The following is a 17,613-nucleotide window of genomic DNA, read 5'->3' as shown; positions in this document are numbered from 1 at the left end:
AGGGGCACCCCTCAGGGTGCGGTCCTCTCCCTCTTCCTTTTCAATGTGACCATGCAAAACCTGCCCCCATTACTGGAAAGGATCCCACATATCAAGCACTCCATCTATGCTGATGATATTGTCATGTGGTAGTGATGGTAAAGAACACAGTAGCAATACTGTGAAAGATGAAACTAACTTTTATTGGGCGAACTTGTGCCCATAAAAACAGGCTACACTTAAAGCACAACGATCTTGTGCCCATAAAAACAGGCTACATTAAAGCACAACGATAGCGGCGAACACAGTCAACCAGTCAAGTGTGTCGGCTCTTATACACGAGCCATCAAAAACGTTCCAGAATAATCGCTGGTGCCCGCGTGTCTTCCAGAAAGTTCTACACAATTCGCATCGCGCATACATGCAATAGGATTACACAAGGTTCGGTCCCAGACAGTGGATGGAATCATTGATAACATTCCAGAAACTTCCGATACATGCAGGTGTGTCCCGTGCTGAGTGATAACATTTGTTAGACAGGGAAAAGCGCTCACTTGTAAAAGATAAAGTCCACATGTCAATATCACCATCTGAACCAATAGATGTTCTGATGGAGAAATCGCAGAAGCATTACATGCGGCTGTGGACACAGTACAAAATTTCATGCGACAAAATGGTCTCGTGTGCTTCCCGACAAAATCCGAGCTTCTCATCATCTGAGATGAATCGACCAAACCCGCCACCGAAAGGGACACCACTTCGCCTACACGAGTCAGTATGGAAGACGGCCCAGTTCCGCCCATACTGACCATAAGAGTCCTGGGCATGCTAATTCAGCATAGCACCTATAATTGTGAGCCAATTGTCTGATTACAGATGACAGCTCCCCAAATGTGTGGCCTGCTCAGACGAGTAGCCACACGACACCGCGGTATGAAGGAGGCTGATCTCTGTCGTCTGACACAGGCTTTCTTGGTAAGTCGCATCGTGTACTCCTCCCCATACTGCGGCTTTCTGACAAGGAAAAGGTTAACAGTGTCATTCGCACAGCTCATAAGCAGCCCTTGGTTTCCCGAGGTATGCAAGCACTGAACGATTACTTGAGCTAGGTATATACAATACCCTAGACAAACTCATGTAGGCCCATGAAACAGCCCAACCTGAATGACTCTCCAGCACTGCAACTGGCAAGGTCATTCTGAGTAAACTCGGGCTGAATCTTGTTATGAATTCAGCAGGACGAACCGCACTACTCGGTGCAGTAAAACGCTGTTTGGTTGCCGTTTGGTTATAAAACCGTTGCCCAAGAGCATGCTTCCTAGGAGACACGACAAGAGGCGGTCTGCCAGAGCCGAGGCCTTTCAGGAAAGGTACCAAAGCAACCAGCACACCGCGTATGTTGATGCAGCAAAGCAAAATCACCAAAGTTACATAGCATCGTGGCCAGAGAGGCAAGTATCCTCAACACCGCGACCGTAGAAGCGGAAGAGACTGCCATTGCTTTGGCGATCACAAATCCCTCCCTGCAAACTGTCATAAGCGACTCCAAAGGGGCAGTCGTAAACTTTTGGAGAGGCAGCATAGGCATCTGTGTGGTGCGAGTCCTACAGGACTCCAGAAATGAAAATACTATTGAACTTGTATGGGTCCCTGCCCATTTGGGGAATCAAGGGAACGAGGAGGTGCACTGGGTAGCCCGAGGTCTAATCAACCGGAGGTGTGCCCCTCAGATTCATATCCCATGGATGAGGCACCAACGAAATAACAAACTACTACAAGCACAAAAGGCGAATTTGTCCGCCTCCAAATGCAAGCCTGTAGCGAACGCAAATCTTGATCCTGTGTCCATTCCAAACTGATTCGTTCCCCAGCCCACATTGGCGGGCCGTAATTGTCAACGGGCAATGGAACCCACTGTGTCAAAACTGTACAAATAAATCATTAGCTATCCAAAATCACATTCTTGGGGTGCGAGGTTTTACCCCCTCCCAGGGCGCTCCTGCCAGCTCCCTCACAACAGACGTGGGAGGAGCTGTTGAGAAGCCCAGATAAAAAAAATTGGAGGACGCTTAAGCTTCGCCTTCAAGAGTGGAACGCGATAACGTTATTGCACCCCGTTCGCACCGCCCACTCATTTGCTCAGCATGCTCTTGAGTCACACAAAGACATAGTTTTCATATACAACACTTCTAAGTCCACAGCATAACTTTTTTCTAATTATTTGTTCTAACAAGTGCTTTTCACAATCTACATTACCGCACTGTGTTGTGCACCCTACAACTTTTCTTGCTCCCCTGTTCCTTTAGCGTTCACATGCACTGAGTATCTCGGTCACTCGCAGCACGGCACATATCGCAGGGGACGCTTTCCCACCAGACGCGCTTCGGCGCAACGATCACATCAGAGGCATCCCACATCGGACGCTGCACCTAGGAATCGCGCTGTGAGCGGAAAGAGGAGCTGCGTCGCCTAAACACGAGGGCTTGAGAGAGCGAGAAAACTTATTAAACGCAATGGTATTCGGGCATCGTCGCACCAGTCTCCGCACAGCCCCAATGTGCTCAAACGAGACGGACGGACGGACGAACGGGTGGGTGGGTGGGTGGGTGGGGCTCAACCCTTTGAACCTTTAATGGTTCTATATGCATGCATACCTATGTACTTACTCCTTTACTTTTGCGTTGATATTATCCACCAATCAGATAGTCTCCGTTTAGTTATTTCTACCTGTTCAAAGTCTATTCTACTTTCACTGTCTTTAAAACCCAAAGCTCTGAATAGTTCCCCGTTAGATTCAACTGCAGGGTGAAGTTGTTTACAAGCAAGTATCAGGTGTTCAGCCGTTTCCTCCTCCTCTCCACACGCCTCGCACACCAAATCTATCTCCTGGTATCTGGCTCGGTACGTTTTAGTCCGCAGTACACCTGTCCTGGCTTCAAACAACAATGAGCTTCCGTTAGAGTTATCGTAAATATTTTCTTTGGCTATTTCTTGCTTAAACGTCCTGTATGTCTCCAATGCCGATTTGGTTTGCATTTCTGTACTCCACATACCCCTCTCTGTCTCCTTAACCTTTTTCTTGACAGATGATTCCTTACTTGTCCCCCCGCTACTGCCCAAGTATTTGCTTGTCAATTTTCTAGTTCGCTTCCTCCACCTCGTGTCAACATTCCTCGTGTATAAGTAACTGAAAACCTTCCTAGCCCACCGAATTTCCCCCATTTTTCTCAATCGCTCCTGAAATGCTATCTTGCTACTAGCCTCTCTGCCCTCGAAAGAAGACCATCCCAGATCCCCCTGCACCCCAAGATTTGGTGTCTTGCCATGTGCTCCCAGAGCGAGCCTACCCACACCACGTTGCCTAATTTCCAACTGTTGCCGGGTCTCTGCTCTAATACATAGAACTGCATTGGCAAAAGTCAGGCCTGGAACCATTACCACCTTCCATATCCCTCGTACTACCTCGTACTATTGTAGTTCCACTGTGCCCTACTCTTCATAATCGCTGCACTTCTGCTACCTTTAGTCGTTAGATATTTTGCGTACTCTGTGAGATACTCAATGCCATTATTTATCCACACCCTGTAGGGGTTGAAGTACGGACTTCGCGGATGAAAACCCCAAACTTGGGAGGATTTATTCTACATTATGTACAGGGAGGTGAGCGTCAATTATCAGTTGTACAGTCATTACGGGCCGGCAGCAACTCGGACGCTGCGGCCCGCGGCAAGAAGTTCGAGAGAGGTGAATCAGGGAATCGTCCAGAATGCTCAGGTCTCTCTGGAAGGCTTCTTATAAACCCTTCGAGCACCGGAAGTCGCGTCATGTTCGACCAATCGGAGAGTCCTCTCAGATGACGCCACTTTCAGCCAATGGTTGGCGCCCGTATCGCGTTGTCACACCCGGCGGCTCTCTGCGGTCTTGCCTCGCAGTGGTGCAATGCGCTTCTGCAAAGGAGGAGAAGGGAAGGGGCGCTCATGCTCCATTGTCCGAGTGTTCACCTGCTCCCGGTGCTACAGCCCCTCAGCGGTAGCAATTGTCTTCTTCAAAGGTGATGAAGAGGTACGCTTGGACCTTCCCGGCACGTCTGGCTGTCACGCCGCATTACCGCCGTCTTGGTTTGGCACCCACTTCACTTCCAACAATGCCGTGCTATCCCCTCGCTTTCTGGAAGAGTCAAGCAGAGAATAGCTACCGGCGGCTTACAAACTTGTTTGCACGTGAACTTGTTTGCTCGGGCGCTCCTCTGGAATGTGCTTTCCTGCTTCTGCATTCCTCAATTAGCTGTGCTGCGTTTCGAAGTGGTTTGGTGAACTCGAAGTAATCGCAGGAAACAGCTCCATATCTAACAACCCCAAGGTACTTGTATTTATCGACTATCTCCAGCGTGGCCTCCTGTATCTTATGCTCGCCACGAATGTTATCATTAAAAATCATGACTGCTGATTTTTCTTTGCTAAGCTTCAAGCCTAATCTGTCTCCTTCTGTACCACATATGTCCATTAATTCCTGCAGATCTTCTGCATTGTCAGCCATTAATACAATATCATTCACCTACATCAGTCCTGGTAATGACTGTTCAATCAATTTTCCTTGTTTGAAAAATGATAGGTTGAAGCCAAGTCCGCTTTGCTGTATTTTGGCCTCTAAACCTTGTAGGTACAGCATAAACATCAGAGGTGACAATGGGCACCCCTACCTAAGCCCCCGCCGAATCATTACAGGCTCCGAAACCTGCTTTTCCCACTGTATAATCACCCGGTTACCTTTATAGATATCTTTTAAGAAATTGGTTACTCCATCTTGCACTCCTAAAGTTTCCAGAATGCCCCACAAGCCCTCTTGAAGTACACTGTCATAGGCTCCCTTGATGTCCAAAAAAGCCAGCCATAGGGGTCTGTGTTCCTTTTCAGCTATTTCAATGCACTGTGTTAGCGAGAACAGATTGTCTTCTAGCCTCCTATGCTTCCGGAACCCATTTTGTAGCTCTCCCAAGTACCCCCTCGTTCTCTACCATGCCTGCAGTCTGTCCTTTATAATCTGCATAACCACCCTGTAAACCACTGACGTCACTGTTATAGGCCGGTAGTTATTTATGTCAGCCCTGTCCCCCTTTCCCTTATATATAATTCTCATCCTACTTAGCCTCCATTCGTCAGGTACTTTACCATCCATTAGCATTTTGCTCACCACCTCCCTCAATGCTTTCTTAGATATCGGGCCCAATTTCTTTATTAACATTATTGGAATACCATCGGGGCCTGCCGATGTGCTACTTGGTACCCTCTTCTCAGCCCTTTTCCCACTCTTTTTGTCCAAGCGAAAGCAGTGGGTTGTCTGGGCTATCCCTCTCCGACGTACTGCATGTACCATTTCTCTGTTTCGTAAATTTTTCCCTCATCACGGTTCCTATATGCTCCATTGCCTCCTCTCCTTCTAACCGAGTACCTTGAGTTGTTACTATATACCTCTGCTCTAGGCTTGTCCTATTACCCAAGGAGTTCAGATGTTGCCAGAATTTTTCAAGCTGCCTGTTTATCTTTTTTATTGCTTATTTTTGACAGCCACTGAGACCCTTTTGTCTTGATTTTTTCGTTGATCAAATAGGATGCTTCCCTTTTGCATATTATGTAGTTTACCCATTTTCTCTCTACTTCTGCTTCAGGTTCTGCCTTACTTTTGGAATACCTGTGCTCCCTGGAGGCTTCCTGACGTTTCTTTATGGCCTTCTTAACCTCTTCATCCCCCCAGCTCTTGAGTTTTCGTATCCCTTGCCTTGTTTTCCTGACTCGCGCCTTACCTAGCTCACGCTCAAATAGTCTAATTAACTTTGGGTAAGTCCAATCAGTTTCAGTACCCTCTGATATTTCCTCTTCAATTTGTTTGGCCGCTATTTCCACTTGGTCTTCTGAGTAAAAAAATCACATCTGGCATTTCCTCGTGCGTCGTTCGTGCTTTAGTTTCCCTCTTAAAACTCAACTTGATACGTTTGTGGTCGCTACCTATACTTCTGGAGCCCTGTTCATCTATAATCATGGCTCCTAATCTATCGTACATCCTATGTGACATTAACGCATAATCTATTGTCGAGTGTCGATCCCCTACCTCCCATGTTATGATCCTGTCACACTTTTCAGTAGAGTTACAGACAACTAAGTTAAGCCTCTCACACATATCCAGCAGCATGTTACCTGTGGAGTCTGTGTACCCATCCATATCTTCAACATGCGCATTCATGTCTCCTAATACAATTACTTCACATCCTTTTCCTAGCTCATTGATGTCCGCTGCTATACAGTCCAACATTTTTTTGTTTTCCTCTTTAGCATTTGATCCTGTCCAAAGGTATACAAAGCCTAGAAGTGTTTTCGCCCCTGCTACTTTTCCTTTTAGCCATAAATGCTCCTTGCATTCCTGTTTGACCCTTTCCTGACCCATTCCTGTTTGAGAAACGGGCGAATGGCGCGCCACCTGTCGGGGCAGCGCCGTACATTACGAGGAGGGGGTCTTCTGTGTTTGCCGCAAGATGGCTCTGCGTGTGCGCCAAGCGCAGAATAAATGTAGCGGAAACGTACTTCGCTACTCGTTTAACTGCGACTTCTGTAATTTACATGCTCGTAATTACCGATATACACCGCAGTATAACTTTCTATGGCGCGTTTCTAAGGCAACACCGCATTCACTAGAGGTGCTTTTGTCCGGATTTGAACCATCGAACTCATGGCTGAGTAGTAGCATCTCCGTCTCACACTCCGGAGACCCTGGTTCTATTCCCACCCAGCCCATCTTGAAAGTTTTTTTTTTATGAATTGCCTTCCGAGATTTATTGCTCACGGCCAATGCCACTGACACCGGCTTTTCTGCCACATGAGCTCCTAAGCGCTGTCGCGTTAAAACTACAAAAAGTACTCGTTGCCTGGGCTGAGAGGGTCGCTCCTCATGAGGGGCCATTCTAGGAATCGGCTTTGCCAGATCTTACCTGAGCAGAATTTTGATAAAGTTGTTACCATCGCCACGGACAGTCGTGGCTTGTTACACGTGATAGGAGTGCCCAGGAAGCAGTTGAACGAGTGAACACGATCAATAGCCGGATGGAGGAAGGTGGTGGGGAGGGGCATTGGGCCTCCCTGCCATTATAGTTTTCTCACATGAGATCTGCCACGCCAACCTGGTTATAACGATTATTAGTTATAACAATGGAATTTTCGTGGCACTTGAATATTGCTGTAAGTGTATTCGACTGTATGCAGGTGCCTCCAAGTCACCTGCTGGTGGGTCTTATGCAGCTCTCAGATTCTCATTTTCAACGTCTGGGTTACTAAATCCACACACATTATCATAAGAAGCCAACAAACACTGACTCCAAGGACAACATAGGGGAAATTACTTGTGCTTAATAAATGAAATAAGGAAACAATAAATTAATAGAAATGAAAGTGGATGAAAAAACAACTTGCTGCAGGTGGGGTATAAAGGGTATAAAAGGCAATGTAGCTGCTGATGAAAATGTTACGTCAGTAACTTTTAGCGACACAGATGCAAATGTATATGCTCTACAAATTGATGCTACTGCGGCGCCATCTTCCCATCAACTTTCTGAGGTATTTATGTGTCACAACTAGAACTAACCCTGGGAGTGTTAACCAGCGCCACCACTCACAAACCTTAGCGTCGTATGTGGAACATCCTTTCTGCCGCAGGCGTCACGAATACGTGATCTTTTTGGGTGAAGGCCAATAAACCCACACGTGCTACCTGAAGGCATCAGTGTTGCCGGATACAAGACCCTCGTTATGTAATGAACAAGAAGAAAGGGGGTTAACCGAGGGGCCTGATCTTTATTAATGATATCATAGAAGAAGCCAACGAAAAAAGACACCAAGGACAACACAGGGGAAATTGTGCTTAATAAATGAAATAAAGAAACGATAAATTAATGGAAATGAAAGTGGATGAAAAAACAACTTGCCGCAGGTGGGGAACGATCTCCCAACCTTCGCATGCGAACATTGAGATTGTTACGTCAGTAACTTTTAGCGACACAGATGCAAATATCAGCATCCCTGTCACAGACCTAAAGTCTTTTCTATGCCATAAGCTCAGGAAGTATTGGCAAGGAGAGTGTAACACCCAAGTATTGAATAAGCTACATATAATGAAACCAAAACTAGGCAACTGGATAACTGAGAAAACAGCACAATACAAGGAAGTCCTTGTTCGTCAATTAGGAATAGGATGCTTAGTACTCACTCTTACCTCTTGATTGGGAGGGATCCTCCGACTTATAGTAAGTGCAGCGATAATCTCACAGTCCTCCATGTTCTTATTCAATGCCCTGCAATAGAAGCGGAGAGGAAAAAGTATTTCCCTTCTGCATATCACAGGAACATACCTCCAACCGGCATTTTTTCTTAGCAATAGCTGCTTTTTAATCTGAAAATAGTCCGAGTTCTTAGCTGAAACAGACATCCTGAAAATCGTTTGGCCAGGCAACCTTTAGCACGTGATTAACAGCCCTTGTATTCAAGGGCTCTCTTGAAACTGTAGTGTCACTGGTATGTTTTGTCGCATCATATGTTTCTAATATCGCTGATCGACATGCATCTGACGAAGCTGTCTGCCACGCACTCGTAAGTTTCCTTTCATAAAGATTACGATAGTGCATTATCATTTTGATCATTGCCATGTCCATCCTGGAATTTTCGGGCCTTAGATGCACCATAGCTGGGCAAATGATCTCTCAGTGTTGCAGTGACTGTTCACAATGCAGAAGGACCTCAGCTCCCCATTTGCTAGGTCGGGGTAGCGGGCGGCAGCTTCCTGCCTGTAGGCCAGCATGTGAATGCCATTCTTGGTGCTTCATTCTATCGGATATTGTAAACACTCATCTTTTAGAGAATGTATATTGGTATCAATGTAACTTGCATAGTTGGTGAATGGTTGACTAAGCTGGCTCTTTGGACAGGGAGCCAAAACTGCGTCAAGTCACCATACATGAGGCTGATTAACTTCCTTATTATTGACATTTGGCCGCATTGTCCTGGCCCACGTCATGCAGATTTTTTTGCTAAATTATATGCATTTTGATACATCTGTCACAACATACGTGCATTGTGACCACTTTCTCATGCAAGGTGAGCAGCATTCGTTGCGTTTGTAACACTTGCATTTTGCTCAAGCAGAATCTTATTATGGCACCCATCCTGTCGTATGTGTTCTATATCCATGTTTAGTTTGCACCATAAGTTTTCGTGAGCCTGCTTTCTTTTTTTTGCTCTTCAAGAAAGGGCGGAACTTCAGGAAAAAATCGGGTTTAGCTCAATTTTGGGAATGTGGATAAAAAGCTGTTGTACTTGTGCACTTTTTGCCATGTTTTGCACATTCTGCTTCACTGCGGTATGTGTCATCCTTGCCCACTATGCTCATTCCCTTTTTATTTATTTATTTAATACTACCGGCTTCCTTTTGGAAGCCCAGGCAGGATTTCATACTGTTTTGCTTCAAAGGAAGAAACATAAAAGTAGTATAAATGAGGCAAACGTGTACAAGTCGTTACAAGGAGATATGATGACACCATCACATTTGCTGACAATAGGAAAGGCATACAAAAAAGTCTGTTTCACCCGAAAGGCAAAGCATTGATTATGACAGCAAATTAGTGGAAAGCTATACAAAGTAAGGATGGTTGTTTTATCGGCCCTATAAACTTGTAAACATAGGCATACTCACTAAATTAACAAGCATGTTATCACATGTGCACTAGCAAACATGAACACATCTTACCCTATGACTGCAGAAACTCGCTGTCAAAACACGAGGAAGCTCAAGTGAGCAATAGTGGCAGCAGCAGTGAGTGAATCGACCTTCATGCTGTGTCTCGCATTAACGCGAATGACGTCGTGAAAACACAGTGCGCAGGGGCTCTGTCGCCCATCGCGGATGGCTTTCAAGATACAGCTGCCTGAGTAGAACACGCAACCTGCCATGTTCCTCTGCCTACTCCCCCCCCCGCTACCCCAAAATGTTGCGTGTGATAGAAGATGGCGCACTTCCTCCCGTTTTCATCCCTTCTGTGTGCGAGATTGAGCTGCGATCGCCAGCTCATTCACATGCTTTCACTCGCACATGCAGCATATGGTGCATGGTGACAACTTTATCGCTGTTGGACTTTATATGGAACCTCACAGCATCAATGGGGGTGAAATGTGAAAACACCTATGTAGTTATATTTAGGTGCACGTTAAAGAACCCCAGGTGGTCTAAATTTCCGGAGAGCCCCTCTACAGCTTGTCTCATAATCAGATCGTGGTTTTAGCATGTAAAATCGCCATCTTTTAATTTTTTTTTTAACCTCATGGTGACGCCAATGGCGGAAGTACGCCTGGTTTGTGCATGTATTGCTTTCACAATAAAAAGAAACATTGGACGTATGGCATTACAAGTATGCCTGCACTGCAGATAAAAAGGAACTGGGAGTGGTTGAGTTGACCACGATTTGTGGAAGGGCGTTCCGTTTGTGCATTGTTTTGGGCAGGAAGGAAGAAAGATGTGTGTTTATTCTAGTATGCAATGTTAAAATTGTTTTGTTGTACTTGCCTCTTGTCTGGCATGATTCACTAAGTTGCATGTAGGTGTCAAATCCCATTTTTGTGTGGTTGTGAACAATGTTATACATTGTTTGTGAACTGTGTAGTTTGTAGCAAGTTTGTGGTGTCTAGAGCCAAGATCGCAGTCTGAGGCCAGTGACTGAAATGTGCCAGTCATAAGCATTATACATAAATACTAAGCGTTTTCGTTTGCACACTTTTGGTAAAGTCTGTGCCATTCATTGTTTGGGGGGTCCCAGACAGTATCTGCATACTTAGGCAACAGCCTTATGACTGTCTCATATGCCACTAATTTGGTATCACTGGTGCAATTCTTTAAACAGTGTTTTAATAACCGTAACTTTTTTATCGCCACCGAGGAAACGTACCATGTATGTCTGTTATAGCTCATCTTAGAATCAGTTGTTATGCCGAGATATGTGAATTTCTTGACTTGTTTAATGTTCTTATTCTTTATCTCGTAAGTGCGAACTAGCAGATATTTTTTTACACATTATAACCGTGTGCGCACATTGTGCAGTGTTTAGCCATATGCCACTGGTGATACTAGTTGTGTATTGCTATGAAAGAGTCATTTAAGCTTGATTGATCATCCACAGAGTGAATGCTCAAATAAAAAACACAGTCATCTGTAAAAAAAGTGGCACCACACAAAATTTGCAAGCTAGGTCATCCAGGTCAATAAGAAAAAAAAAAGTAGCCCTAAAACGGAGCCCAGTGGAACCCCCAAAAGTACTGAGATGAGTGAAGAATTCGAAGTGCCTATGTTGACCAACTGTCTTCGATGTGTCAAGTACGAAGCAAGGCAATGCAAAATTTGTTTGTTGCATAGGATACCTTTTAACTATCATATTTTTTTTATGAAACCTGATTGAAGGCTTTACCGAAATCTGAAAAACGCACGTATTCTTGCTCACATCGGTCCAGAATTGCCAGTATTTCATTAGTCATGTGAATTAACTGCATTTTGGTCGAAAAGCCCCGCCTGAATCTGAGCTGGCTCTCACTGAAGAAGTCATTGTTTTCTAAAAAGGTACTTATGTGCTTAAAACGAAGTGTTCCATTACCTTACAAAAGGTATGCAACAGAGACATAGGTCTGTAATATTCTACACTAAGCTTGTCTCCCTTTTTGTGGACTGGGATTTCTTTGGCGACTTTCCAGTCATTAGGGTAGATCCCTTTCATTTAAGCTTTCATTAATTATTGTGAACAAGTATTTTTCACACAAGTGCGAAATTTGGCTGAAATGTTGACTGCAGTCTATGTTATCTGTGGGCAGTTCTTTTTAACCAAGCCTGAGAGTGGTTCAGGACCCCTCTAGAGGGCCCCTCATCAGGTCTGGCCATTTTGAGCCTACAAGTGCAGAGCATACAATGCGCGCTAACGATCGTGTTTGCAAAGAATGACATCGTTACGCACCGTGGAAAAGTCTGAAATTTCAATCTGAACACCGTTTTCCCTTTCCCTCATGGCGACCGCACTCCAAGCCAGACGGTGACGTACTCGTGTCCCTGTGCCTATGTACTTGTGTCCGCAGTGTGGTGTCACTCGTGGTGACATGTGACTTAGAGAATTATTCAAGGCAACATCTGTTATTTGTGTGATGTGTTGCTTGAATTGACGAATTGAAGTTTAGAGAAATAATAAAACGCACAAAGGGAATGTCTGCATGTTTTTTGTTTTACTTCGCACCGAAGCAAGAGAGATGTACTTCCGCTTCGTCTGCTTGTTCTCGCAGTCGTGCAGTCATGTACACAAGTACCAAAACTATGCCATTTGCTGCCATGTTCCAGCACGTGACCATGCTCTGTGATCCGCTTGTTCTGCCTCAGTATTTGTGTAGCACTCAATTATACCGCTAGTCATGCGTCCTTTTGCACAGTGCGCAAAATCATGCGCTGCGCGAAACCAGACAATCGGAACAGCTCACGCGCAACACCATCAGCGGAAATGCGCAGTGCCACAAAAAAAAAAAGAAAAAAGCGAGGAGAAAAAAAAAATGAAGGCGGAAGCTGTGATGTATGTGTCACACGATCCTCGAGGTCCGGTATGGGAGAACGTACGGAAAGTATTTCGCTTGCGAAGGCTAGACAACGTGAGTGGAGAGAGTGTCTTGCTGGGCAGTGGAGCTTTCCTCCGGAAATCATGGGTTCGTGGTACTAAAATATTTCTATCTTGACTATTAATGAGTCTATCTGAAAAATTTTTGTGGCACAATGCTCCCTAGGGGACAAGTAACAACTTCCGGCATATAACCAAATTTGCTATGGGGCCTGGTGAGGGGCCCTCTAACAAATGGCAGCCACATGTTTCCCGGCTCCTGCAGTAGCTCTCAGCGCATGCCATGATTAAAAGCACAGCCGTCAAGATTGGTTTGTGTTACTCGGAGAGAGCCATCGCTAGGGTGTAGATTCGAGCAGCACTTATTATTTGTTTTAAATAAACATAATTCACTTCCCTTATGCTTTGTTTGGCTTCATTGTCTCCTTTTTTTTTTAATCTGGTTGTAATAAACATAAAATTAGGCCCTGCGGATCCACTTCTCGTTATAATGGAATGTATGCAAAGAATCCTTGGCGATGAGCTGTCCCAAAAGAAAGAAGTTCTTGTGGCATTAGCGTGTTTGCTTTTGGTCCAGGTGTAAAAAGAAATTCCAGCAGAACCCATCTTGTGATGACTGTCGGCATTAATGTGATTGTTATTCGAGCAATATAGCGACATACTGTGTTGCTTAAGACACCTTTATTTACAGTCTGTATTTAAGAAAGTAGGCTAAGAATCTGGGCTGGTCGGTGTGTAATAATTGCTCTTGTGATATGTACGGCACAAACTAACAGGTACAAGAGGAACACTGATGGGGAAGCAAAACAGACTGACACAAAGGAGCTCAAGTTGTACTCATTAGTTTGTGCTATATATAGTGCACTAACAATGAACAAGCTAATCACATGAAAGGGCTCATGTGCCAGAGTTCTGCTTCGGACCACACTGTGGTCGCTACAAAAAAAAAAAAAAGAAAGGCTTAACTGAATGAAGCCTCTTTTGTCCTGCTGGTAGTTGGGGTTGAGCATATCTGATTTCGAATAAGCTACAGCCCGATTGCATAGGCATCTGTTTTAGGTGTAAAAGTTTGTTTTATTGTCAGCTACAAGAGTGCGCATTCTCACTTTTATCAGTCAGACATGCGCTTCTGGAAGGCACTCGCAGTGAGTTTAGATAAAAAGATATCGACACCAAAGTGGGGGAACTGGGATGCATTGAAAAACTGGTGCATATGAAATTGATTGCTCCTTGTTGCAAAGCACTAATGTGCCTGTGCTTGATATTCCTGTTTCAGAGGCTCCTTGGGGTCAGCATTCACCCACGGTACGGCGGGTGGTTTGCATTCCGGGCCGTGTTTATTTTCCGCAATGTCACCGCACCCGAGCTCCAACGGAGGCAGCCAGTGGACGTTGTTTGTTCCGATGACCAGCGGACAAACCTTGTGCGCCTCTTCAACTTCTCGTGGCGTGATGGACGCTATCGTGACATCATTGATGTCGAGGAGCGCTACTCTGCAAAGCAGCAGGAATACTTCAACACGCTACCTGGCCAGAGGTGGCAGCTCATTGAGAAGTGGAGGCAAGAGGCCAGCTCTTGTGGGCAGCTCAACGGGTGCTCTTGATGACTGATGCCGCTGTTAGCAGGGGAAAATTCCCGCCCGCATTCCTCAGGAAAACTGTGTAAAAAAGAAGCCACCACAGTGAAAGCTGCACGTTGGAAAAGAACAAGGAAATCGATTGCATTTTGCAAAATTTGGATATGCGACACACACAAAAAGGTATCTGAGTGAGTTGGTTTATCTCGCTGGAAACGTTGCTGTGGCATAAAAGACAAAAGACAGAAGGAATATGTGGTGAAACAGCTGCCTACAGGAAAAGTGAGGCCTTGGACCAAACATTTTTTTTACATCTTTTCTCTTTGAGATATGCTGCTGAAAACTTGTGCTACATATTCTTAATGCCCTGTACTTAACTTGAATATGGCGTCATTTTCGTTTATCTTTTTGTGGTTATAATTTTATGCAAGTTTATTTAATTTTTCTGCAAATATTTGCAAATTATCAGTTTCTCAGATTTCACTAAACTGGGCATCTTCTGAATGATTCAAGGAATGCCGTTGTGAAAGAGTTGTGAAAGTTGTGAAACAAGAGTTGTGAAACAACGCAGAGTTGTGAAAGTTTGAAGATAAGCTTTATAAGAACACTTTCTCAATTTTGAACTTCACAATCTAATATATATATGTGTGTGTGTTGCATACATACATAATACGTAATACATACTGCATGTATGTAGTACAGGTTTTCAGCACCATTCCTTAATATGGAAGGCTTTTCCAAATGTTTGGTCCAAGTCCCCACTCTCCCTTTCTGTGCCACTTTCCAACAACCGTTTGCACTTTTTTGCGCATCTTTGTCCTTTGTGCTGCGTTCACATCACCAGCAAGTCATGCATGAGCAATTACCTTCAGGCTAATGCTTCTGTAGGTCAAGTTGCCTTTGTGATGATTTTATTGTCATCTTCAGGATATTGATGTGGTCGTCATTGTGGCATGGCCAACACCAAGTGCTTTTGTTGACAGGCACACGTACCAATACTTGCCTGCCACTTAAATTTTTCCACATTGTTGCAGAGCTGTTGTCTTGTATAAACGCACAGGTGTAATGGCTGCTCTTATTTGCATATATTTATTTTCATCATCATATCAGTGATGAGGGCAATGAGTTGTGATATTGAGGTAATAATAAGTCCACAAATGGATTTAACCTTTTTTAGGTTCTAGTGGTTGTATTTCGCTGAATTGCTTTGCACGATGTGAAAAAAAGAAATGAAGAAAACTGTGTGCATCTGGTATCAGTGCAAAATTTGGGGCACTCAGAGACAGTGATGTTGTCTGTTTCTTTGAATTATGTCAGTAATCTCGTGCCTGTTTAGTGCACAACAAAATTCTACAAGTAGGCAACCCTGTAAAATGTTTACCTAGGTGCGTGTGCATACTGAACAGTAGCTCTCGAATTGCAGTAAGATGGTGCTCTACTCCGGGAGTTCCTATGTGAATGCATAGGAACAGGGAAATCGTATTGCTCAGTATAGGCTGCACCAAAGTCAGAGAGGGTTGTTGCGTTTCAAAAAAAAAAAAGTTAAAATCTAAAGACTGCAGGAGCAGATATTTCATTTTAGCCACAAGTTTCTTTCACAAAATTGAGCACTATAGTGAACCTTTAGAAGAAAACATGAAGTTTACATCTCTAACTCGGCAATAAATATTCTCGTAAACATTGTAACAGTGATGACTGAAGTGGCTCCAACCAAAAAAATAATTTTTGTGTAAGCTGTTCAACTTTGTTCACTTCAGATGCTCTACTAACAGATGCAATTTACGGAACAATGATAGTGTCTGGTGCTTTTCAGACTTATGGATTTGTAAACATTGTTTTTCTTTCTTTGAAACTGAAATGTTCAGCACTTTTTAAAAAACAAGCAAATTGGGTTCTCAACGAAAATATCGCCTAACAGCAGGGCTTAAAGTCTCCCTTCAGTGGAAGGGGGGCCCACACATGTGCAGGTACAGATGCTCATATATGTGTATGTCCGTGAAGTGTTGAATCCCAAGATCCGGCAGTGAAACAAGTCAAAGAATGTAAGCATGCAGGAAAAATACCATGATTTTACTGACGTTTTGGCAGGGGACCAGCCTTCACTCCAACGAAAACCAGCTGCTGGCAGACATGTCAGTAACATCTTCGTATTTTTGCTATGTACTTCTATTCTTTGACTTACGTACGTACGTACGTACGTACGCACGCACGCACGTACGTACATACATACATACATACATACACACACACACACACACACACATACATACATACATACATAGAAGACGAAGGGTTTCGCACCAGACCTGAAGATATAACATTCAAAAAAGAAAAAAGATGAAGGTTACGACATATGCTTTTACCGGGGTTTTGGCTGGAGGACCGGCTGAAACGTCAGAGTGGTGGCGCTGGCTAATAATTTTAAGGTCTTTTAGGCTGGACTAGTTTGAAGTGAGGGAAGCTTGCAGTAAAATTGAGTATGAAGAACGGCTGAGGAATATGGAAGAAAGTAAATGGGCTGGAAGAGTGTGCAGGTATCTGTCCAGGAAAAACATTGATTCACAGTGGAGGAAAAGAACTAGGAAGCTTACCAGCAAGTATGTGGCCTGTAGGGTGGACAACACAACAACAAAGGTCAAGCGGAAAGTCAGAGAAGCTGAATTAATCTCATGGGTGGCAGCAATGGAAAAGAAACATGCCATGAGTAACTACTTAAGAGGAAAAAAACGAAATCAGGAAAGAAACCATTTATGATAACTCAGAGGGAAGCTCATTACTTTTCAAAGCGAGATCAGGATGCCTTAGAACACGCACCTATAAAGCGAGATATAAGAAGGAAGAAGAAGCATGTGCTTGCTGTGGTAAAGCTAGGGAAACTACGGAGCATGTTTTATTAGAATGTGAAGACGTCTACCCAGCGGTCGATTTAGGCACCACTGGCCTCCTTGAAGCCCTTGGGTTCAGAGGGAGCAGTGGTAAAGCAAACATGTCCGCAATAGACATTAGTAAGAGGCGACTGGAGGATTGGTGGAAGAAAAGTAGGGAAACGACAAAAGACGGAGACGTAAAAAAGCACAGTTCGCAATAGGGGATCAGAAAATTTGGGCGTGGTAGTTCATAGTGTTTTTTCTGTTCTTTTTTCATTGTTTAACCTAGGTAGAATATTAGGCAGTATAGTAACAAGAGCTTGGTGGCGCAACCCACCACCCCATTCCAAAGGGGACGCTCATAACATCCATCCATCCAGGTTAGTTCCAGTAGTAAAACATAAATACCCAAGAAAGCAGATGGGAAAATGGTGCCGCAGTAGCTCAGTTAGTTAGAGCACCGGAAGTGTAATGCGAAGACGTGAGATTGTTCCCCACCTGCACCAAGTTGTTTTTTCATC

The 17,613-nt window shown here is 44.3% G+C and overlaps 1 protein-coding gene across 1 annotated transcript in view; it reads left to right on the top strand.

The window, feature by feature from the left end:
* Positions 1-16,660, top strand: part of LOC135911261 (cyanocobalamin reductase / alkylcobalamin dealkylase-like) — a 39,486-nt gene extending 22,826 nt beyond the window's left edge. The window contains exon 4 of the mRNA XM_065443461.2: positions 13,926-16,660. Coding sequence (XP_065299533.1) covers positions 13,926-14,252 — 327 coding nt within the window. The 3' untranslated portion in view covers positions 14,253-16,660. The remainder of the gene's footprint in view (positions 1-13,925) is intronic.
* Positions 16,661-17,613: the final 953 nt, after the last annotated feature.

This window comes from Dermacentor albipictus, chromosome 9, assembly GCF_038994185.2.
Source record: "Dermacentor albipictus isolate Rhodes 1998 colony chromosome 9, USDA_Dalb.pri_finalv2, whole genome shotgun sequence".
NCBI lineage: Eukaryota > Metazoa > Arthropoda > Arachnida > Ixodida > Ixodidae > Dermacentor > Dermacentor albipictus.
This window is presented reverse-complemented; position numbering and strand designations above follow the sequence as displayed.